The sequence below is a fragment of the Calliopsis andreniformis genome, chromosome 5, assembly GCF_051401765.1.
Source record: "Calliopsis andreniformis isolate RMS-2024a chromosome 5, iyCalAndr_principal, whole genome shotgun sequence".
NCBI lineage: Eukaryota > Metazoa > Arthropoda > Insecta > Hymenoptera > Andrenidae > Calliopsis > Calliopsis andreniformis.
Genome location: NC_135066.1, coordinates 3,259,557 through 3,284,806, shown reverse-complemented (window position 1 = coordinate 3,284,806; position 25,250 = coordinate 3,259,557). Strand labels below are relative to the sequence as shown.

At 44.7% G+C, this 25,250-nt stretch overlaps 2 protein-coding genes across 2 annotated transcripts in view; both read left to right on the top strand.

The window, feature by feature from the left end:
* Nucleotides 1-21,719, top strand: part of Sima (HIF-1 transcription factor component sima) — a 38,332-nt gene extending 16,613 nt beyond the window's left edge. Inside the window, exons 8-14 of the mRNA XM_076379445.1 lie at nucleotides 15,934-16,417; nucleotides 16,909-17,128; nucleotides 17,472-17,815; nucleotides 18,122-18,357; nucleotides 18,448-18,593; nucleotides 18,744-19,210; nucleotides 21,103-21,719. Of these exons, the coding sequence (XP_076235560.1) occupies nucleotides 15,934-16,417; nucleotides 16,909-17,128; nucleotides 17,472-17,815; nucleotides 18,122-18,357; nucleotides 18,448-18,593; nucleotides 18,744-19,210; nucleotides 21,103-21,423 (2,218 nt within the window). The 3' untranslated portion in view covers nucleotides 21,424-21,719. The remainder of the gene's footprint in view (nucleotides 1-15,933; nucleotides 16,418-16,908; nucleotides 17,129-17,471; nucleotides 17,816-18,121; nucleotides 18,358-18,447; nucleotides 18,594-18,743; nucleotides 19,211-21,102) is intronic.
* Nucleotides 21,720-22,910: 1,191 nt separating this feature from the next.
* Nucleotides 22,911-23,552, top strand: LOC143179974 (uncharacterized). Its single transcript, XM_076379457.1, has one exon. The coding sequence runs from the start codon at nucleotides 23,005-23,007 to the stop codon at nucleotides 23,170-23,172; it is 168 nt and encodes a 55-aa protein (XP_076235572.1). The 5' UTR covers nucleotides 22,911-23,004; the 3' UTR covers nucleotides 23,173-23,552.
* Nucleotides 23,553-25,250: the final 1,698 nt, after the last annotated feature.

The following is a 25,250-nucleotide window of genomic DNA, read 5'->3' as shown; positions in this document are numbered from 1 at the left end:
CTTACAAAAAAAATTAAAAAATTGTATATTCAGTGACTGAAATGCAGTTTAAGTGCGAGGATATGCATTTTTCGGTTTTCCACTTACTGGGACATTGATATCTCCAGTGTCCAAGTATTGAGGTATCTACCTTATAACAGGGAGTCACTATAGTTACTCCATAAGGTAATAGCTACCTCTATCGGCCCAATTTCTTGGCCAAATTTTTTTAGAATCGTATAGCCAGTGAAGAAGACTCGCTGTCCTATTTTCGAAGAAAGTAGTCTTCATGGCCAGCTCAGAAAGTCGAAGATCTCGGTCAACGACTCGAGTCTTGGGCCCGATAATCGGTTATCAGCGATGATAAGGCCTCGGTGGGAGGTGCTGCGGCTCGCAGGGGAAGCCCCTGGCCAGCGAGCATTTCTTGGACGTCAGAAACGCGACGACCGCGTGCCGGCTCTCAAAATAATCGTCGAACGTCAGCGGTGCCGCGCGACGACAGCCATGATGCTCTGATCTCGACCCGATTACGAAAACGACCTCGCGAGTCGATCTACGGGATCGATCGCCGCGCGCCGTCTTCCTTCTTTTCCCACCTTATCGATCCCTCTGCTAGCACCATCCCCTATAGGCAGACAGTGAACACGCGACTCTTACGAGATCGAAGAGAAGAGTTAGGCTTCTTTGACTAAAATTCGCCGAGTCGTTGATTTTATTTGTACGAGGAAGCTATTGTTAAGTTGGTGGCTGGTACTGTGCTGAAATAGTAGCCTGAGAAGTTGAGGATGAATTTTAGAGTCGAAAGTAGTGTATCTATCGTAGTTTCGTTTGAAAGGAATAGGAGTCCCATTCGCTCGATGGCTCGTCGCAGTCTCATCCAACCAACGATCGTCCCTGGCGACCCAGTTTAGCGACCAAACCGCGCGACTAGCTCATGCAATTCCAATGCACGGCGAGTTTTCAGTACAGTGTTCCGTCCTGTCTTCGATTTTCGCGAACCGACCTTGACTCAGCTGATTCGATTGCATAAGGATTGCCCTCAGCCACTGTGCAGGAGTGGCTCATTATGGGATGGGGCTTTGGGTAGATCCGATCGGGCGAGACTGATCGAGGCGGTAAATTGCGAGTGAGGAGATAGAGTAATGGAGACGCAGTTGTTGGGTATGTGTAGTAGGTATTCGTTATAAACTAGTAAACCAGTTCAAGTGATGGAAGAAAGAATAGAAAATGTGGGAAATTGTAAATCTGGGGAATAGCAAATTCATAGAATGGGAAAATAGGTAATTTGGGGAATGAGATACGTGGATAATAGGAAATGTGGGGAATGGGAAAATCGGTAGGGAATCGTCTCTTAGAAATTAATTTACGCATTGATAATTCATTTTTATCGATTATGAATATGGAAATTAGGTAGACTAATCCTAAGAAATCTAGAGAGTAACGACTACAGTGTATAAAAAGGAAGTGCACAATTTTCTGCTTCTCTTCGCTCAAGAACTTCCAGTAGACCTTTCGTTCCTTTTGTGAACCGTGAGGTCAAGGTTCGCTACCTCTGGAAACTTTTGTCTCGACTTCCTGCGCGGTTACAAATTCACGACCCACCCGTATCGACGTCTCCCTGTTGAACGAAGCGATCTGTAGATCGCCAGGAAGGAATAAACAGTGTTATCTCGACGGGAAGCGAGTGGTCATGTGCTCTGTACTGACGATAACGTGAATCGACGAGTATCGGTGACCCGTCGCGACGGAATCAAAGCCAAGATTTATCATCCGTGTATCAGGACACGTCGTATGAATAACGAGCTGCTTCCTTGGACAATAGCCTTCGGAAATTTACGTCTCGCGATGGGAGGGGACTTCGGTTGAAGCGAGGATCCTCTTGGGAGTGGCTGTTCCCCTTTGAGAGGTTGGAAATTGAATAAAGAAGGAGGAGGCGCGGTTTTCTCCAGGGAGTGATTTTCTAGACACTCCTCAGTGACTTTTTTTAAAATGAAGATTAAAGAGATCTAAAATCCAAGGAAAGTGGAGAACTTCCCTCGCGTCTGTTCAGCGTTTTTGGTATTAAAGCAATATTTATTTCTTCAATATTCAATCAAAATAGCAGATCTCTCTCTGCTCATTGGACTTTCCAGAAGTACAGAAACGCATCAAGATTGATATCTAAAAGTCGAAAAACTCCAAATTTTGCTTCCCTCTAATTAACTAATATTCTCAACAAGATCTCCCAGATCTCTTCACCCAAACCGAGTCACCCTACATTCAAACCCCGAGCATTCTTACTCAACCTACTTCTTCACATCTCACAACAGCATCTCGTGATCCCCACGCAACGCGTGTTGCCCCACCATCAAAGAATATCGAATCACAGCAGGAAGCATCTCGATCATCCATAGATCCTCGAGATCAAGCCCGACGCGTGATACGTATCCAATCGAAGCGGAACGGGCCGCTGACTGATTACGCGCGTGCCCCTGCAAGCGCCAGAGGAAGCGTGCACGCGTGTGGATGCAACAGTTAGGGAGCGCGGTGCAACTGCAAAGGACGAAAGCTGCGTGGGAGGAGAGCAGGTCCGATCGTCGGTCGCGGCTACCGATTCAAGTTTCGCCATCATCTCTGGGCTCTCGCGAGTGCATCGCGCGCTGCATCCCTGCCTCGCCGCCAGGCGCAGCCTCGACGTCACTCGGCCATCCGCGAAATTATGCGCGCGCGTACCACTACTTAGCCGCCGAGCATCCGTGGCCGTGCCTCTTTCGTTCGAAGGTAATTACGGAAGCCTTCGAGCACCGAGCCTTGAAGACGGTCGCACGAGCCACGTGCATCAGACTCATTACGAGATAGTCAGCTGACACTGTATGCGCCTCCAAACTCTTGGAGGAAGCTTCATTAGGCAGTGCTTGGGAAATTGACTGGGCTTGGGATTGTGGGCGGAGAAGTGTTGAGGGTGGTAGATCTTCTGGGAAATTCTGAATTCTGTTTTCGCCATTGAGAACGAATGAGGTGAAGTCCCAGAGTAGGCTGAGACTGCCAATTACTGTATCCCTCTTTTATTTTTACATGTAACAAGGTGTAGCACTATGTTTTTATTAGCTGAAAATGTATTTTAATTTTCAGTTTAATGGCGCTATTGTTCTGTGTGAAAATAAAAGGATGGATATAGTAATCGGCCTGCACAGAGTAGCTGCTACACTTGTAGTAGTTTGTTGAAGCAGATATCTGTGGGTTGGGACGATGTCTCGAAGTCCATGTCAAAGATCGTGATAGAGGAAGGCGGAAGGGTCGCGAGAAGGGAGAACAGCCAAATCGCGGAGTAACGAGGCAAGGCCAGTTCGCGCGAAGGCGTTAATAATAGCGTCCACAAAGGGCTATTAATATTTATATAAATTGTGACTTAATCTGGCGACGGTGGTTCACTGATGACGCTGGTCCTGGTGCCTTATATCGAAATTAATCTTTATTTGTGGCCGAGTGGATGTAAACACGAGTACCTTGGGAGGCGAATTTAGCTCCATGTGGCCGAAAGTAGACATACCACTGTCAAGAACTGTTCATCGAATCAGCATGCAAGTTCAACTGCTCGAGGAACGCGCATTCCATCGAATTAAGTCGACGTTCAGAGTACATCCACGCTTTCCTCTTCGAGCGAGTTGCGTTTCTTGAATCTTCTCTAATAGGCAGCAGTGAAACCGAGTCTCTGCATGGGGTAGAGGTTCATGAAACTGGGATCCAGTTAAAGTGTGTGGGGAGCAATCGTTCAGAGCTCTGAGGAAGCCTTGACGGTGCAATAAAGCAGTCTGGCGAACGAGATAGCGATACACTTAAGGCCTAACTCGATTTATGTTATCGTTCGCTTTCCAATGGATTACGCAATAGGCATCGTTTCTCTAATATTTTTAACCTGGAATTTCGGGATGCACTGCCACTCTTCAAGCCCGATTCTAATTTTGTAAAAGACTCCATCTGTTCTGTAAGTTGTCTATGGATATCAATAGCTGATTTATTAGAAACATTTCTGCAGATCCAATCCACAATGGTACTTGCTTCTCCCATTGACGTTTCAGTGTACTCGAACCCTGCAGTCGATTCTACTGACACTAGAGTTCCTATTTCATAATAAATACAATTATAATAACAGCTGATGTTCTCTCCATTCTGTGTAGCCAACATTGGCGACCCCTGCTTGGCTAACACTAAGAAGCAAACATGATTCTCGCGCAAGAAGAATACATACTCGCCATTGTTATAAGTATCGTTGCCAGAAAGAAAAACTTGGACATAGTAGCCAATGGTCAGCCACTGTGTTGCTTCTGTACGTCATCGCCGTTTGCAGTACATCTTCTAGCGGTGTGCCAAAGAGCGGTACGTTCGAAATAAGTCTAATAGCTCAATTGGCAGAATCGATTTACCACATCCAGCGATCGAGCGTTCTCTTTATCGCAGAACGAAAACATGCTCGACCCTTCGTCAGAGATAAATAAGACCTACTTATTTGCCTCTCCTCGCTCATTGTTGCTTCAATTCTCGGAACGTTTAGAACACCCACGAAATTGGACGATTACTGCGGGCATCACATTCAATATGGAGCATTGTGTTATTTAAGAAATGGTTGGATTCATTGTGTCGCTATCAGAAGACTATAATCGTCTCGATATCGAGTGATCGATCTCGAGGTAAATAAGACCGTATCGCGTGACGAGATCGTGTTCCCCTCGTGGATGATCGCTAGATTGATTGTAAATTGATTGCGGATCATTGAGGGATCCAAGGATCCAGGAAAAGCTAGGGATTCGAGAAGGTTCAAAGCTGATTCAAAGGTCCAAGAGGATCGATGGAGGTCCAAGGAGATCCAAAGGTCCAAGGAGACCCAAAAGTCCAAGTAGATCCAAGGATCTCAAGTATTCGCACCAACAGTAGACCATCAGTTCTCGGTTCGATGTCCCCAATGAATATTTTGTCGTTCCACACTCGAACTCGCGTGTATTTTTAAATTCCTCTCAACGATGGCCACGATATACGATCCACCAGTGCTCGACTCCTCGTCGCTTCGTTTCGCCACTATAAAGTTTTTTTCCTACAAACCTCACCAGGTCGCGAAACAGGCTAATAGCCCGCGGCGTAAGAGCGTCTCGTGACAGCTACGCTTTTAGTGCCATCCCAAAGAGACACAGGCAAACATTAACCACCAAGAAATTACGGACCATCTTAGCCTTCCTGCAGAACCAAAATTGTGATCGCTTATGAAGATTCGCGACAGCGTATCTGAGCTCCGTCTCTCGAGCAGACATCTGCTAGAATGATTTTTCTGAAGATCTTTGCAACGCGGTTTCCAAGTGGAACCTGAGACGTCAACTCGAGGAAAAATTCAGGAACAGATAGCTATTTGTTCATCGATTGGATAATTCATTTCAGAAGATACTCAGAAGGTGTATAGAGTATTAGAAAGTTCGAAAGCTTGGTAATCTGAATATTCAAGAACTCCCTATTTTGAAGCGAGTTTATAGTGTCAGACTACCTTTAATCCTACTTTACACACCTAATACTCACTCCAATAGGATTATCACACTCGAACTACGACAGATGAAAAAACGGAAAGCATCATATACCGAAGTAAAAGTGCAAGCTTTCCAGCTTTCCATGGCTAGAGGGACTTAGTTCTCCTCGATATCGTCAGCAGCAGTCATAAAAGGGGACACCGTCTTTATCTTGATCTCTCTTCCCAAGGATTAGTTTGATCTCGTAGAAACGCCGTCCGCTGCAATCGTTTTCTGGGAAAAATTGCGTTTGCTATCTAGGGGACTTTGAGGGAAAAATGGTACAGGATCGATTGTCGTAAAGTCGAGAGCAGAATATATAAGATCAAAGTTAACTACTGATTCGCAGCAACGATTAAATAACCAAGGGATCTCGATTCTTTAAGATAGCTGAAGTTTTGCTGCATTTGGTGCATTTTTGAGACTTCAGGGACTGAAATTGTGGATCATGGAGCATTTCACGAGAACAGGCCATCGAACTGAAGCAGAGGCCCGCGAAAACTCGTGAGCAGGGGAGCAGGCAGGGTATTTTCGTTTCGACCAGCCGGAAGATAACGCTCTCGCCTGCTCCTCTCCTCCCACATCTTGTTTGTTTGTCTCCTATTCACTCCACTCTCGCTATCTATAGTATTGCCCATGCAAATTTCACAATTTTCTCTCAGCCGCGAAACATTGATCTAAACAGAATTTCTAAATCTTACAGTTCCTCTAAACTTCAATTACCTTCCTTTACTTCTTTTTTCAAGCAAACTCAAATGAAAATGTGAGGACAATATACCAACACCAACAATATCAACATACCTACTTCTCATAAATTGAACAAAAATCTCATAAAAATATTGAAATTCCCCTGACTCATATGCGGGGCATAAACCTATGAGTATTAAACCAAGGTACTTAAACGTCAGAGAATTCGCTCAGGTCACTTGGTACATTTGCAGACGTCAATTCTCCTTGTCTATTCTTCCCCACGCCTCGAATTTCTGCGTCAGCTGGGGTCCACTTCTTCCCGCTTCATCTCGACTTCGTTCCCGTCGCGCGATTGAATAACAAGCTCGCTCAGCCAGCTATCGAACCCCGTCTTTGATGCTTGCTCCTTCTCCCTCGTTACGCTTGATTTCGTAAGTTTTATCTACGTTTCGCAGATAATCCGCGGTGGCCGCGGCACTGTCTCAGTGTGTCGCGGCCGCTCGAAGCGTCGTCTCGCGGTTGGCGACCAGTTCCTTATCGTTCCTCGCGCATTCATCAGCGATCGGGGCTCCTCGAAGGCCTAAACGACTGTTCGAGCTGGCTTGCTGGCTCGTTGATTCGTTTCGCGGTGTTTGTTGAAAGTAGTGAGTCCATTGTCACCGCCAGCCTGTTTGATAAAATAGTCAGGAGGGGTGGGTACGATTGGAGGAGGCGGGGGTGGTGTCCTCGAAGTTCTTGGAATAAAACGCGACCACGGAGCTAGGTTCGTCGAACTTTGAAGAGAGACGCAAAGTGGACTCGGACGGTGCACGTGGTGGTGATTTTTTTTTTGGAGACTTTCTCGAAAAGCTGAGAAGATCCTGCAGAGTGGCTGTTGGTAGTCCTTGGTAGCGAGATTGCAAATAGTGGAACTGGTTTTTTTATTGCTCCTTGTGCTTCGAAACTCGTGAAAGGTAATTACTGTTACTCAGATCTCTGTTGAGCAGTGTTAAAATTGCTTGAAGTATGATTGAGAAGGGAGAGTGGTTTAAGAAGTGTTGGAATTACAGTGTAACATCCTTGCGAGCGTAGTTTTAATTTAATATTTAACTGCGTGAGATTCATAAATATTCAGTATTTCTTATGCGAAACGTAGTGTATCGTATATGTCCCTACGTATCGTCGATCTTCTAACAATTCTTCGACGAGCTCCTTATAAAGTCGAGTACTCAGTATTCATTTCCCCTGAATGGTAGATATATCATTAATTTTTCAAGCTCGAGCGTGATAAGAGATTGAAATCGCGAAATTGTGCACGAGCGAGGAAGGCTGATAAAATATCACGATCATTAAGGTGAAAAATTCCATTCAGGTATATCTCAGCTTCAGGTTCCAAAGAAACTAAATAATAATTTAACCATTTTCCTCCGTGGAAAATCTGGTTAAATCAGTTTTCCTTGTACGAAATCGAGTACGGAGAATCATTAATTCATTTTCATCGATTCCTATGGCTGCATTGGATTTCTTTCAAAAATTTCACTGGCCCTCGTCGAGTTTCTTTTTTGACAGGGCACTCCCTCGAAGAAGCTGATTACGGCGCAGTTCCGCGTCAAAATGTGGTCGCGGCGACGTCGCGCGAACATTATTCATTAAGCTGAAACTCAATGCGCGTCAATGGTCGCGAACACGTGACACCCACGAAACCGAGCTCTCGAGCGTTGTTGTTCAGTTGAGGTGAGCGTGGAGGATTAATCTATTGTTAAATATTAAGTAATCAGTTGCGTCTCTCTCGAGTCCATTCGCACGCGAACTGTTCCACTCTCGAGATTTTTTCGTCACTGGGGACTCGAGCTATTAATGAGTATTCAAATGACTTGCGTAATCTGGGTAAGTTCATGATCGGTAAGTCAACTCGTGCTTCCTGTTCGTCGAAAAACTCAAGGCTACTCTGAGTCGAACTTTTTTCAAATTTTTGGTATTTAGGAAATCCTTGATGAAAATAAATTGGTTTGGAGAATTTTGTATTCATCTCTTCATTAGTTTCATCGATAGTCTAGGTCTCTTTTTTTCTTGAAAAAATTATACTTACAGAATTTTAAAAAATTGCCTCAGAAGGTGAAAGTTATAAAAAAATTATTTACTCACTACTTAACTCTAATCAATTTTTAGTTAATAATTTCTGGAATGTTTTGTATCAAGTCTCAAATTTCTAACTTTCCTTAGTAAAATTTTCAGAACAAAAATAAGTGACAGAATTTTACAGAACTGCTTGTTGCTTCTAATTGAAAAGTCTCATTCCTCGAGTTATGTCACTTTCAAAGTACACGTGCTTCTAGTGTCCCCAAAGAAAGTGCAAACAACCGTGTCATCCGAGACAAATGTTCCCAGTTCGTCTCGAAAAGCGACTGACAGCGCGTCGAATCCACGCGAGCTTGTTCGCAGCGATGACGCGAGGATGCCTCGTCGACCTATCCGACAGCGAGCACGTGAGATCGCGATTTGCAAATCGAATGGCTGAATGACGAGCGCTCTCGGTGGGTCGCGCGCGACGCACACGCTCGGCTGTTACAGCGAATGCAGCGAGTGCAGCGAGTGCAGCGAGCGTTGCCAGTGCTCGTGCAACGTTTGGTGGCAGTGCCAGTGCCAGTGCCAGTGCCAATCGCGCACCTCGGCCTTTTGCCGGAAGGTACGTCGAAAGATCGCGCGTGCCGCTGTTCTCGCTGGATCCTCGATACGTCATCGTCTGGTTTAGTGTCTGGACCGTCGATTCTTCGCTTCCGATTCCACTGAACCCAGTGAACCCAGTGAACTCACCGTCCATAGATCCCTGGACCTCAGAGAATCGCATACCACCTTCCCCTCGGCTCGTGTAACTCGCAAATTCTAATCAAGCTAAACGTGTTTACAAGTGTTGCAAATACTTCAGCTCGAAGATCAGAGATCACAGAGATCACAGAGATCCATTGCATCCTCGTACCACGAACGAAGGGAAACGCTGTACACAGGAGCATCGTGTAGGTTTTCCAGCTTCGGCGGACTATCGAATTTCTCGCGATGGTTCGCGACTGAGAACCGGTCTCTAGCTGATAGCCAGCTCGTGGAAGTGATAGTGTGCAGTTGCGCGTAGTTGCGCTCGCCGATGGATTTTTCTGACCGTCGCGGGAACATCCGTCGGATGACGCGCTCGATCCACGCTGGATCGCGCGATCGATCAATTGTGCCTCTCCTCGGGGCGAGGGTAGCCCTCATAACGCCGCGCTCATCCTCGCTCTCGTTCGTTACATAACGACGCTCGACGTTCAAGCGGAGCAGCCGCGTGAAACAGGGACGGTTTCTTTCTGCACTCTTTTTCCTTTCGGTTGGGGAATATGGAGTGGCGAGTGCTGCAGACATTCGTGGATGCTTAGGGTTTTGATGCTTTCTGGCTTTCAGCGTCGGTGGACGCGAGTCTTGTGTCTCGGGATGGGATAGGTTTCGGGTTGATGAGGTTCGAATCGAGGATGAGTTTGGTTTTAAGTGTAAGGGAATGTTAATGGAAGTTTGGGACCTGGTTTTGGAGTCTGTGAGTGGAGAGATAGGTCCTCTGGCGAGGAGTGAATTCTTTGGGAAATAGAATTTTCTTGGTACATAGTACTGTAATTGTATAGTGGTGGCCTTCAGTTTCAATGACGCTAAATTTTGTTTAGACACTGTGTGAATACTATATGTTGTATTTACTCGTGATAGAGTCGAGGTTGTTCTTTTTATTTCTTCAAAGTATTTTGTATTTTATTCCACTGTTGCAGCTGATGAGACAGGAATGAGCCTTAATGGATTTCATTTTAATTTCAATGCAACAGTTATCAGTGAATTAATAATGCATTGACCTCGGAAGAAACTCCACTAGTCTTTATAAGCTATAAAAGACTACTTTCACTTGCTTTACTATTTTATACTACTCGAGGATATTAGTTTGTTCTTCGTAATACTCCACTAAAGTGTGATAATTTGGTCATACTGATAACCGATGATTCACGTGAGTTTTTACACTGTGTTATCTTATATCTCGGATAAATTCCAACTTTCACAGAAAGGTTAGACTCTTTTCACATTAATTTTATTTCCCCTCGTGTAAAATGAGCCTCATTAAATCTCAATGTTCTTCTTTTCATGTCACCAAGGAAGATTTTCTATCTCACACTTGTGTCAATCATTATCATAACTTCCAACACTATCGCTCACGTGCTTATTGTGCAGATAATTCCCTATCTTCTTTAATTCGGTTGCGAATCCAAGGCGTGTCAAAGCATGAGTTAAGCCAGTCTCGCTAATGTCATATTTCTCGGTGATGGTATCGCGTAGAGAGGTTTAAACGTTTCGATACATTGACCCGCGGCCTGATAACAATATGCCTTAGCTCGATGGTATTCAAAGTGGTGATTTCCAGATTATTCTATGCGCTGATAAAGCTGACTTATCACTGAGCCGTAAAAATAATTATGTCTCATTGTCAGTAGAATGAAAGGAGTACGAATATTTTTCAGACGAAGCTGGTTTGCTCTGGAAACCCGGTTCTCCAGTTATCTGAATACTATTGGTTTTCAATTAGAGGTTCAAAGTGTGAATGGAATCCTCTCATTTCTTCTTCGAGACTTGTGGTAGTAGCTCGAGACACTTTAAATTTTTTAGACTGGATTTGAAAAGTTGAAAGTTTAATACTTGGAATATTTGAATATATGAATATTTGAAAATTTGAATATTTGAAATTTGAATATTTGAAATTTGAATATTTGAATATTTGAAAATTTGAATATTTAAATATTTGAAATTTGAATATTTGAATATTTGAAATTTTAAAAAGGTGATGACTAACCCTAAGAAAACTAAAAAATTATGGAGTTGTCACATTATTTTCCTAGCTATTTCTTTTCCTTTTTGGGGACTACTTTTACACCCCTAAGATTCCTGTCACACCCTCCTCCAAACCCTCTCCCCACTCCTTACAATCTCAAAACCCCCCTCCACTTCAAATCACGAACCTTCCCCTCGCCAATTCACGAACCAACTGACGACTCCTCCGTGCATTATTTTCCCTTAGCACACGGAGGTTCGTCTCACTTCCTCTCGAACCTCGCACATTCAAATCTCCCGCGTTCTACTCGATCAACTAATCAACGTTCCCCCTCGCCCCACGAGGTCCCGATCTTGTTTGTGTTTAGAGGCGCGAAGGAGAGATCGTTGCCAACCAGGCGACACACGTAACGGTCCACGCGAGCCCTTTTTTCTCTCTGCAGCAGCTCGCGGGCCGCGAACGAGGCAAAGGCCGCGAAGGGGAGCGCGGCTCGCGAGGACGCTTCGTGCCAAAATCGTTGGCCAGATCTCTCTGGTTCACCGAGGGGGCTGCGACGCGAGAGGGAGGAATCGTCGCGTAGGCGGAAAATTTTGCCGCGGGGGGAGCGATAGTTGACGGATAGGAGGCGGTCCCACGACAGGGGGACGCGGTTGATGGCACGAACATGCTCGAGAGGGGACCGCTCCCCACGTGCTCGATTGCACAAGCTGCTGCTACTGCCGCCGCTCGGCCGTCACTCTATTTTTAACAATACCGGCCGCATATTTAACTTGCACCTAACTCAACCCAATCTCCGGCTGTCTTTGTCTCCTGCAGCTCCTCTGTCCCGCTCTGGCGAGCGTCAATGCTGCGAGCGCGTTTCCTCTGTCTTAGAATTTCATGTACCTCGACGAGCTGCTGACATGTCGCACCCTTTCAGGGCTTCTCGATAATATTCTTCAGGGTACTGTCTCTGGGTAGAAGTCGTTTTTTAATATTTCTTCGGTTTAGAGGGTTGCTGTTGGTCTTAGGTTTGGTAGGGGAAAGAAGTTATTGTGAATTGATTTCAGAAGGATATAGTCTTGGCTTTCAGTATCTCTTTAGTTCCTCAGGGTCAGTTCTTAGTGTGTCAGTTTGGAAGAAAAGGGAAAGAAGGAGCTATAATAGAATCTCTATTAACCCTTATCACACTAAGGCAGAAGTCACTCAGACTTAACTTATGGAAAGCAAATACATAATGAGTCTTTAAAAATTTATAAATTTAAACTTCAATCACTTATTTATTCTTGCTAATCTGAATATCAGTTATTCTTTACTCTAAACTTGTCATTAAATCATGAATTCATAACTATAAAGTATTATATCTCTTGTTATACGAGTCGCGAGCTTTTACCGAGGAAATATTGCATTCTGTGAACATTTGGGAATATTAGAGCACCCTCGTGATGTTTCTGATAGAGCATAACATAATGTTTCATGGGGTCCTTATCGCTCCTTGAGAAGAAACTAAGTCAGACGTCAAACGATGGTACTTGAAGCGTAGATCTAGAGCAGCGTCGAAGATAACCAATTGAAAGCGTTTGAGCAGTTGACACGGTCGTTAATAATTTTGTAGGGAAAGGTGACGTGAAGCTGGCACGGGTCCATTAGATGAATAGATAAATAGACGCATGTATGGCGCATTCATTAGCTCGGAGCAATACTCCTTAAGAAGTGTTACAGTACTTCTGATGGACACTTAACAAGACCTTAAAATAGACGAAATTCGTTGGTAACAATTGACAGAGGACGCTGACCTTCCATGCAATATAGAATATCTCCAATATCTGCAATATTTTAATTTAAGGCTTGCTGCTCGTAGACTGTTTACTTAATTTCATAGTCAGTCTACTTAATTCTAGTCACAAAGATATAAGGAAAACACACGTATTTCTTGTAACCCGCATCTGCGATGGGACAGAATCAAAATAGAGTCGAATAGAGATCCAGCAGAAAATAGAAAGTTTTGTATTTTGCAGTAATGCATTCGCTATGCAATTTGTACGGAGAAGCGCATGTGTTGTTTGAGGGTGCCGAGATTATGCAACAATTACGTACTGTTCAAAGCCTGAGCTTTTACTAGCATCGTGCGATTCGTGTTTTCCATTCTTCATTTCGCTAGCAAACGCTTCGAGATGAGCCACGGGTCGAAAGTCCTAAAAATAACCTCGACCCTGAATATACTCGCGTTGACTATTTCGTACGAATCCCGAACCGAATGCAGGATTTGCATAAAATACCCAAAGTATATAGAGGCCACGTGTATGCAAGCTTTGCAGAAAGGTTTGTAGGACACAGAGAAGCAAAGGAAGAAGTAAGCTCCTAGAAGTTAGTACATACTGTAGTTACAAATCGGTTTGGACAGTGAACCGACGAATACATTTGTGTATTATAATTTTAAAGTAGCAAAAACGATGTAGAACTATTTATTTTCGGACGCATATGTTTTCCTTTTTTTTTCGATAAGTTATCAATCTGTGTATTTCAAAGTCCGCATATCTATGCTGTTTAGTATTGTCCTCAATTGTTTGGTGTAAGAAAAAAAGGCTGTAGTAAAAATGTGTAGGCAGAAATTCTTGGTGATAGGTAAACTTCTCTGAAATTGGAGAGATTCTAGGAATTAAAATCAAGGAAGTAACTTGGACGCCTTAAATAATTCAATATATTTCATATTTAATATTTAAAAGTATCAAACTTTGAAAATTTGAAAATTTAAATATTTGAAAATTTTAATATTTGAATATTTGAATATTTGAAAATTTGAAAATTTAAATATTTGAAAATTTGAATATTTGAATATTTGAATATTTGAATATTTGAAAATTTGAAAATTTAAATATTTGAAAATTTAAATATTTAAATATTTAAACCATAAGCAAAGATAACAGCGCAAGCTTCATTAGTCACTCTGCTGAGCCCAAAACGAAGCGTACGAGCTATAAAATCGCGCGATTTTTTCTAATTCCGCGTTGGGGCAGAGCGGCAACGCTCGACAGCGTGACGGGGAGCATAAAAAGCGTGGAAGAATCGCAAGAGTCGCGCCACAGCTTTATCGCCCCGTTATCGGTGAAATAACATTTATTTGCTCGCATGCGCGTGGCGGAGTTTCAGAGCGGATTCCCTTTCGTGAGCCCGCGTCGTCGAGATTCTCGCGCGTGATTTCCTCGCTTGCTTATCCGCCGCGAGCGTTTGGGGTCCCGCTGGTCAATTTGCGACAATTACCGTGCCGCTTGCGACTGGTTGGAATCAGTTAAAGCTCGCGACGAGGCTGTACTCTAAATCGACCGAGTATCTGCGACGAAACGCCAGCCAGGACAACAGTCTTTGCTCGTCCCTTCGCGATCTTCCTCTCGAGTGCCCACGCTGGTTTTCCCTCGCCCGTGGAAATCTCTGCTCGCGATCCACGCTTCCGTTCCGCTCGAGCAGCCCAAGCGTGAACACGTAACGCCTGGGAGCCTTCACCTCGGCGATAACCCCAGGCGAACGACGAGAAAGCATTCTTGGCCACATTCCTTCGTCGTCGATACTTTCTACGTCGTTTGGGCCTTGGGATATATAGGTGGAAGTTTCTGAATGAAGTTCGAGGTATATTGGGCAGGGAATCAGTGGGGGTAATTCGAGAAGAGTGGTTCAAGACCCCGTAGCTATTCTTGGGGGTGGATCAAGCTGGGTTAATTTTCTCTTTAATGTGCACTCCCTGTTTGCTGGAGTGTCGCAACTGGTCAATGATTAATAAAAGCAATAGATTTGTAGTGTAGTAAATACAGGACCGATTCTAAAAAATGTGACACTGTGCTTTACAAACCTACACAGCGTTTTCTACAAGTAGTCACTATAAACTTCGACCATGAACTTGCAGCGAGGAACACATTTCTGAAACCACTTCCCTCCTCAGTGACTCACGTTTATCTTCTCGGAGATATAAGTAGCGATGCATAAAGCCTAACTTATTGCTCTCGGTACAATTCCAAGACACTAAACAGCACATGGAAATAGAAGCTCATAACGAGGGACACTCAAAGCCCTGTAGCCTCCCTAAGAAGCGAGGTAGAACCTTCAAAGAGTCCAGCTGAAGTATCGAATGCAGCAGCTCGATCTGCTTTTCGCTTTTCAAGGTCCCAGCACACAGAACACTCGTGACATTCGGAGCGGTGCAAAGTGCCAAGACCTTCTACTTTTCTACCAGCGGCACACAAAGCGAGCGGTTTTGTTCTTTGTCAACGGTGCACCGTTTCGAGAGCGTGATTCTCGGCTCCCAGCACTATCGAGCGTAATCGTTACGTAAGGGGAGGAGAACTCGCGAGCCGAAAGCCGTGGCCGTGCGCTTCGCTGTCTCGTACGAGGGTCAGGACCCGCGCGCGTACAGTGCACGATGGGTGTGCAGTCAGCGCGCTCGTTCGAACGTCGAACTAGGCCGAAGATGCGAGTTTCGACCCAGACGATTCTTTCCTTCCCAATCGCGAGTAGTCTACCATTCCACTTGTTATACCAGCGTCTCGCGTCTAGCTTGCGTTCTTCGACTGTTTTAATCCCTTTCGCGAGTCGGTTCAGCTGGATCGGTGTGATTGTGTTCCGAAAGGTAGATGGAGAACAGGCACTTTGTTCAGCTATTGAGACCAGTCCCTTTCTCTCGATCCTAGGAACCACATCCCTAGAAATCACAGAGATACAACATACTAACGAGTCCATAAAACATCCCCAACGTTCCAAACTTCCCCCGCTCAGTATCTCAAAAACGAGACCACCCAACATCCACATATGCAAAACGTCGAACAGCACGGTTCACTCTCCAATGAGAGCTATCATTGAAGCTCCTCCAGTTAATCGGGAGACAGGGGACCGCTCGCGATGGCGAGACAATAGCGCCTGGCCTAGTTCGCTTGCACCAGGTAGGCTTTCTGATTCCAGCGGCGTGGAGCGCGAGGATGAGGTGTACAGCGCGCGTCAGCTCGCAGCCCGTGACACCGAGAAGAGCGTCGTGAAGCCGGAGAAGCTGGCCCCGAGCTCGACCGACGCCGTCCAGCCTGCGAAGCTTCAGCTTGAGGTGCAGGTGAACGCTGGCCAAGACATCGAGGAGGTCGCCCTCGACTCGAACGACAACGAGTGCCTGCTGACGGTGCAGCAGAAGCCTGTTGTCACCCTCGACAGGGCGAAACCGCTGGCGGTGACGACGTCCACGTTCCGCGCCGCGGCACCGAAGAAGAAGGAGCCAGGGCTACAGGACGGCTCGCGGAAGGATAACACCTTCCCGAGACCGGTCCACGTTGCAGAGAAATCGTTCGTCGGTGTGCAGGCTCTTAAGGAGTCCCTCGAAGAGTCACTGAAGGAGAACGAGGAGCCCAAGAGGAAGCAGAACACGCAGGAGTCCCCGAGAGGGACTAACGTCTTCCAGGTACGCTTGGTGGAAGCTTGAAAATGGTTTGGAGAAGGTTATTGGATCACTTGGGCAGCTGCAGATACTGATATAGTTGTATCGAAGTTTTCTTAAAAGTAATGAAGTTTTGAGAAGGAATGAGTACCTATTTTTGGGTAAAAAAGAATTCGAGGAATGTGTCTGAGTGGTCTATCTGCTGTGTTTATCTGATAAGAAGAGTCCTAGGATCAGTAGGTCTGCCTTGCTGTCAGGAATCTTCTTGGTAACAGAGTACTATAGACCAGGGTTTCTTAACAGGGACCATTTGGCCTTTTAGGTGTTCTAAAAGCTTGGAAAACGCTGATCTATGAATCCAGGATTCTAGAAGATCAGTTCGTCATACCTTTCAGAAACAATTTGCAAGAAATTGCTCATCATTTCACAAGTTTCCTATTCTTGCTTTATATTACTGTAATATTGTCGATCGTACATTGGACTTGTCCCATTAATACCAATAATAATTATTTCAGGGCAAGACCGTGGACTACGATTCAGAGATTCGCAGAGACAGGCCACAGACAGTCACCAGACAGCTGTTCGTGCCTCTCTCACCGCAGCAACAGCAACAGCAAGAGCAAATCACCTGCAGACCACCGCCGCAGACCGCGACAGCGAGCATCTTCGCGCCTCGTACCGAGGACATGAACAAGGGCTTCTTGACTTTCAGCGAGGATCATCCAGGCCTTACCAGTGGGTGTCTTCTTCAAAGTATCCTACTTACCTTCCTATCTCTTCTATAATCCTATAATATAATTCCTTATTCTGTCGCGATAAGTAAATTGATAGGGAAAGAGATTTCCCAGTTCCTCCTCTCAGATATCACGTTGTAGTTCACTCACTATCTCTCATTTCTTCTCATCTCTAAACACGGTCCGTATCAGGCGATCCGCTGACGTAATAAATAGATGTACCACGTAACTCGCTGATAACGTATGAGAAGAGAGGAAACGGGGGAAGGAGACGTTGCTGTTTTGTAAGAATTATTTATTGCTTTGGAAACGAGCCGATCAATCTACTGAACAATGCGTTGCAGTGCTGAAGGACGAGCCAGAGGACCTGACGCACCTGGCACCCACGGCTGGCGACGTCTGCGTCCCCTTGGAAGACACACCTTTCCTTACCGACATGCTCGACGAGTTCATCCTCGGTAACGACAATTACTGCCCCCTGCTGAGTCCTGGCGGCGCCCTCGCCCCTGAATTACGATCCACCGACTTCGGGGACGCCTTGAAGGACACGGATCTCGATTCCTCGAAGAGCAAGGATCTGGGGGATTCCCTGGCAGACAGCGATCCTTTTATGTACGGCGACTCGCCGAGCAGCCCTTGCAGTATAGACCCCAACTCGGTTTCCCCTTCCCTGTCGAAATATCGTCAAGTGAGTTCCTGAGATATTCTGTGTAGGTGGACTAGAAATATAGCCTGGGGAAGGGACAGGAATATTGGAAGATGAGGACTTTAGCTTCTTGGAGGATTATGAATTATTATTATCTACTTATAGGGTGTTCCATAAAAAGTTTACATTTCAGTAATAAAACTTTTATGGAACGTCTTGTAGTATGTGGCACTTCCACTCAATACCTCAATTCGCCACGCTATATATCTATTCCAATTGTGTTTTGATTTATAACAGGCTTCTATGCATATTTCATGAGACGTGTCTAATGAAATCTTCTTATTCTAGAGTCCAGAACGAAGTATAGATTCGTTAAATAGCCCGACAGGAGGCAGCGGGGCCGAAGGGTTATCTGAGGACGAGATGTTAATGCTAGGTCTCAGCGATAGTATAGCAGATGACGAGTTAGCGCTAAGAGCTCCGTATATTCCCACGTCAGATCAAGACGAGGCGCTAGACCTCTTCATCAACGATGACATGGTGATGTGGAGTCCACAGACGATGGATAAGAGCTGTCCGAAATGGTACGAAAGTTCAGCCTCAAATGAGTATTCCTATAGGCCTAAAGTGTTCTAAAAAGACCTACCTATTCTGAAGCTTATGGTTCTTCGTAGGATTATAGACGAAAAGGAGCGGCGAACGTCCGACTCTAGTTTAGCACAGCTTTTGAAGACCGATCAGGCTGTCTCTAGAAAGTACAATGATCACGGGGGAGGCCTGGTCAATCCTGTCCAAGTTCTCGGCCAAATACCTAGAAAAAGTGAGTACCTACTGTTTGTGTCCTAGGAGAAGTCCTCTGAAAATCATTGCCCCCAGTACTTTGTACAAGACTTCTCGTGGAACACAATTAGTAACTTCTCAATATTTCCTCAAGACCCTGTAGCACTCTTCATCGCTACTTTTTCCCTAGATACAAACCTAGACACAAGTCCCTGGGCTTCCAAGCTGGACAGACCCACCAAGCGCATCCACACTGCCTCGATAGATACGGGGACCGACAATAAGCGCCTCAGATGCGACAAATCCACAAAGCGCAGCAGTCCTCTGGTCCTGGAGGACCACCTCCTGGGCACAGCTTCCACGAGGAAATCGACCAATATCGGTGGCAGCCAATTGCTGCGTCGTTTGGTGTCCCAGCAGACGGTCCAGCGAAGTAATAACTACTCCAGCGAGCCCTTCACAATGCTGGAACGTCGCCAGGGCGACAGTTCAATGCACGAGGACCCAGAGCTGGAAGAAGGCGAGAGCGACGGTGGGGGTGGCGCTAGCGAAGATGGAGGGAGAGACAGGTGTCGAAGCGACACGAGTCAGAGTTCACAGCAGCTGAATCCGCCGTGTAACAGCGTGCTGATGAACCTCTTGGTGTCTGGCTGCGACGTGAGTGCAGGATACGTTTGCTTCGCGAAACCGAAGCCCTCGAAGAGCATCGCCAGCACGTGAGCGAGCTGCGCGTCCTCGTGTTCCTCTGGCGAGGCCAGGACACCCTGGATCGTAGATCGCTCGCGTTTAGCGTTACTCGGCCGTTCCACGACCAACCACGGAGGGGCCACCTCGACCGAGTCCCGATGTGGAGGGACGGTCGACCTGCGCACGCTTCTGCGAACTCTTTGTTTTTCTATTCGCACAGTCAGGACAGTCTGAGAATCGAAGGGCTTTTGTACACACTCGAGGCTGAGATAGAACACGCGAATGGGGTTGGATCTCTAGTAGATGATAGTGTATCGAGCGCGAGTCTTTTGCCACGTCGATGGATCTCGCGATGGAATTGCGGGATTCGGGGCGTGTTTCTTTTTGGTAGCCGAAACGAAGATCGAGCGAACGAGCGAAAGATCCGACGAGGAACTGTTCCCCTTCTTTTATAGATTATGGAGTATGTACCCTGAAAAGGGGCTGAGAGGAGAATTCGCTCGATCGTAGTTGGTTGACGACCGTGTCTCGCTGTTTGAAGTCACGTTATGTATTCTACTTGAAAGTATATGGAATTGTTGATTGAAGATTGTCAAATACATTGAAAACATCGAATCATCTGAACTGCTGCGTTTCGTTTCCCTCCTCTCTCGTCCCTCCCGCTCTCCGAATTCGCGTTCCATCGTTGAGATTATACGTTAACTGAGAATAGTATAGCTCCACTGTTTCCATCATTTTTTTCTAGTCCATCTGTTGCGTCACTGGCATCGATCGAAAGTTGTTAGTTAAAGTAAACGATACTGTTGCGGTTAAAGAGCATACCGCCGGGCAATAAAGAGGAAGCGGTCGAACGTTATCGGTTGCAACGATCGCTCAATTCCTTTGCTTTTCTTGTTTGTGACTCGATTACGTTAACAGATATCGAAATACCGCGTACAACTATTTTTGTGGTCGTATTTTTCATGCAGAGATGATAAAGTTTATTGCGTTAGTTGAAAGGAGTAGTGAACGCGTTACATAATTACCTAGCGATAGCCGCGATCCCTGGGTTTTAGAGCTGTAGCATCATTCTGGGGCGAATCGATAAGGGGCTTTGGAATAAAATAATATTGAAGGATTATCTGGTAACATAAGTTTAGTTTCAGAGTTAGTTGAGCTCCATTGAGTCTATGGGGTCCCTAGGTTTTATATTTGTACTTTAAGCGAAAACAGCAATGTGTATCAATATACATATGTGTTAATAGAATTTAGAAATGAGATTATTTCTACTTTGCAACGCTTCCTATTCTCCTGATCTTTTACACGAAACGCAGCATCCTCTTTTTTTTACAGAAATGATATATTTCAAACAGTGAGACAAAATTCAGAGGGCTGAGGTTCTACTATTAGTATTTTTTAATAGATTAAAAAAAGAGATCATTCAGTTTGCTTAGTGGATAGTGACTGATATCTAAAACACTATGATTATACTCATAAATCATAAAATAAGGAAAAGGGAACGTCTTACAGTCAATATAATAACCACGCTAGCGTTCACCTCTATTCCTAGTGCAAATTTATATCAAATATCAGTCATTAGCCACTAGGCTACCTCTACATCATTAGTAGACTGCGGATCTTTATGTATTTATGGAAGATTTCAATGTACAAAAAGTACAGAATCCATATAATACAAGAAAATATAGAAATTATTAAAAGAAAAATACACTTCATAATACTTGAAGCCTGAAATTAGTCTAGAATTAGGTTCTATGTCTAATCTTTTGCATTTGCGTAAACATCCGCAGTCTAATTATTAGACACCCTAACTATAGAAGCTTCTCCAAGGTTCACCCCACTAACAATCATCTCAATTTTCCCAGGAAAACCTGATAGACTCCCGCAACGTGCCAACATCAGTGCTTCCCAAGAGCCTGACCTCGCCTCTATCCGTGTCCCTGGAGAACCAAATGGTGCCTCAGTGTCCTGACTCCGGGGGATCCACAGGCACCTTCGATCAGCTCAGCCCAGACACAAGAAAACAGCTACCTGGTTCATACATAAACGACGGATCGCTAGTCTCACCATCCTCGTCGATGATGTCCTTCGAGAGCTTCGACTACGACCCCAGCATGTCGTCTAGCGGGCTGCTGCAAATGCAGCCGGATCTCTTTGGCACTCTGCTAGATCGAAATCTCGTATAAGCGTTCGCGTTTGATTCGACAACGCATGGTTCGATGAGGCTGAGAGAATTAGGTAGACTAAGAAAAAATTCTGACACGGATCGCGAGAGGCTAAGATTTGGTATTGGTTGAGGGCAATTAAACGCTAGAACGATTAGGTTCTTGCTAGGCAATTTTTGTATAGTACAGAGATAAGAAGACCAGCGGGACGACGCAATGACAGAAAGGGTAGTTTGTTCATTTTGCAGAGCCCTGTCTGTGTCGTTCTGTTTACAAATTTATATGAATAGCAATAAATTCCTTGTTTCATAAAAGTATACGCATCGCGTGTCATCAAAACAAAGACCGTGGTGTGGTATCCAGTTAAGAAACAGGTGGGCCACAGGGAGGAGATTACATTACGGCCAATCAGAGTCCCACTTCTATCGCTGGACTTCTGATCTCTGCGCAGTACTCGTTCAGACTCATCGACGTTCTCCATCGGTAACCGTGCTCAAGAATCGTTTCGATCCGCGACACTTGTCCAGCGATTTGTCTCCTCACGGGAAAGTGCCAATGCATTTTTAGGGATCTAAATAGTTAGGTCTTGTTTCGGTGCGAAAGAACTATTTCATTCATTTAGCTGAAGATCCACCTATGCCTGTTAGGTGGACTGTTTTCTAAGATCGTGGAAGAGTGTTTAGTGTGTAAACGGCTTTGCAGTTCTCCGTCGATCGACGACGATGATTCTGTGTGGTGCATTTATACGCGCGTAAGCGCCTCTTTTTGTTAATTGGTATCATTTGTCCACGGGAACGGTTGACATTGACATTTTACCGATGTGACGGCAGATGGGGAGTTGTTCATAGGACGACGCGGGATAACGTGGAAACGCGTGGGCAGTCGTTTACTGTAGCTGACCGATACGGTGTTCACGACAGGCTGATCGCGCGACAGAAGCGTACTCTCGTCGCGGTTCTCGTCGTTGTTGTTACTGTTTTTTATAGTTTTTAACGAGGCCGACCTGATAATCAGTTGTTATTACGTACCATGAATATAGAAATATATATTGTATTACAATATATCGTGCACGTATATTCGGAGGAACACAGTGAATATATGAATATATACATACGCATACATCAAATATACATATATATATTTTTACTATCACTTATCGATGCAGTCACCAATAATGGCATACTAATTTCATTAGTCTACTACTCTCTGTATTTTTATCATCGTAACACCACGACCTTATTGGCCATTAATCCAGTCAGAGCTGTTGACCTCGCTCATCAGAGAAATCGTGGTGGAACGAAACCCAAAAACAAAAACAAAAAAAAAAAAGAAAAACTAAATAAAAGGTCTTTTTAATGCGTAAATGTTCATTTTATACGTCACGGTGTATCGATAACTTCCTAGAAAATAGACAAGTGCGCTCTGAAACTGTTTCACAACTCCAGCGTAAAGATAGCAACGAAATCCATCGCGAACCGCTTCAGGCCACGTTGATAACCAGCGAGAGGCGTGATCTCTGTGATTACCAAACATACCGCGCAACTTGTCTACGATGACAGGTTGCATACGTCTGACAATCATCCGTCATAAAGCGCACGATACATGGGCCTGGTAAATGCCGTTTACAGCTGGGGCTCCGTCAAAGCACTGCATTGTACCGTACTGTCGATGAACCTGGCTGGCCTCGTCGCCCTCGCTGTGGCCATCGTCTGGGCCATCCGTTTCGAAAGGGGCTTCGGAGATTACCTGAACCTCATCACCCCGGGTTAGTCCTAACTCTGACCCCCTCGATGGGAGGCGGTTTACGACGACGGATGACTAATGGCCACTTGTAAAAACTGACCCTAATCTACTTTCGATCGGGAAGCTAAGCTCCGACACCGTGTGAGCAGTACTGTTGGAGGAGTCCGCGTTTTTGGAGGCATTAGTCTTTCGTGATCGATGTTAATGCGATTTGAGGGTTCAGATCGAAGGTAGAGGAGATAAGTAGATGATGTCTCCTCTTTTTTGAGGGATTGTGATCAGAGAACTAGGTCGTAGGGTCTTATAGTTGGGGTATTATTGTCGACTATGTTGTACGTGTATTTTAAAAGTGACACAGCTCAAGAAGCACGATATTTCTCGTTAGAATTAATTGTGGATTTATATTATAAATAACGTATAAATATTCATTAGTAGAACTACTGAATGAAAATATACTGCTAAAGAAATTATGGCATAAAAGATTTTGAGCGAAAATTAGACAACTTTGACATTCGGTAACTCTGTGAAAAATCATCGTAGGACCATGATCTTTTTTTTAGATTGAAGCTTGAAATCTTTACTTTAAGATGCAATGTCTCAATTTTAAGTTTAGTGTATGCTTTCCATTGTAACCCCTTAAATTTGAGGACATGTTTGTCATTTTGAAAATTGTAAAGTTTGACGAGATGCACGGACTGCAAAAAATTTTTTTGGGGGATGCTGTTTGCAGCAGCATAAAGTGCAAATCTTCCCCTTCAATTTAAAAAAAAGATCAAGTCGCTACGATTTTTTTTCGCAAAGTTACAGCACTTTAAAGTAACTCTTGCATTTTTGTCTTTTTATAGAGAAGCGCTGGGTTCTCAAAATGCAAGGATTACTTTGAAGTGCTGTAACTTTGCGAAAAAAAATCGTATCGATTTGATCTTTTTTTTAAATTAAAAGGGAAGATTTGCACTTTATGCTACTGCAAACAGCATCCCCCCAAAAAATTTGTTGCAGTCCGTGCATCTCGTCAAACTTTACAATTTTCAAAATGACAAACATGTCCTCAAATTTAAGGGGTTACAATGGTAAGCATACATTAAACTTAAAATTGAGACATTGTAGCTTAAAGTAAAGATTTCAAGCTTTAATTTTAAAAAAAGATCATGATCCTATGATGATTTTTCGCGGAGTTATCGTCAGTCAAAGTTGACCAATATTTTACCAAAATTTTTCTATGCCATCGTTTTTTCGAGCAGCATAGTTTTCTTTTAAACTCATATATACTTCTTTATTTTTCTTGAAAACTATACTTTTTTGAGTTGTGTCTCTCTTAAAATACATGTACGATATGGGTTAACGAGCAGATCACGAGCAGGTGACGGCCATATCTGGGCCACGGTGATAATCTCCGCTGCTGTTCTCTGTTCCCCCGCCTACGTCCTGGGCATCAAGTCCTGGCTGTATCTGAAAATGGAGGCGCCCAGAAGCGACCTGGAGGACCAGCAAAAGGTCGACGTTACCGTGGACCCTCACGAAGCGAATCGGCTCCTCTTCTTTCATGTGGTTGCCTGTCTGGTCTCTGGATTCCTCGTGGCGATCCTCAACGCGACCTATTTAGTTCTGCTGAGCAGCTTCCAGCAGAAGAGTCGCGATGGTCTGATCGAGGCGATCCAGAAATATGGTAGCGACGTCGCGATGAAGGCGAGGGTAGACGCTGTTCAAACCGAGCTCGAATGCTGCGGCGATAGTAGTTATGAGGATTGGTCCCGTGTGCCCTGGTTGAAGTTGTCGATGGAGGGGCCCGAGGAGGAGGAAGAGGGCCCTCAACTGGAAGGGCAGTGGGTATAATCGAACCAAGTGCCCTTTAATCGAGAATAATGCGGATTTCACTTTGCTCTTGATCCTTTGTAGTCTTTAGGGGACTTCGTTTTCAGATTATTCACATATGCAGAGTGCAGTAAAATGAGTATAGACTTTACTGTTTAATAGGAAGAAAGATCCAACGTAAAAATGAATACCAAAGTATTTTAGGAGCCTCTACTTAAAGTAGGTAAAGAGCCTGTATTTATTGAAACCTTTTTATTTCTATTCACAAGCTCTGTTAATGAACTGAACTCAGA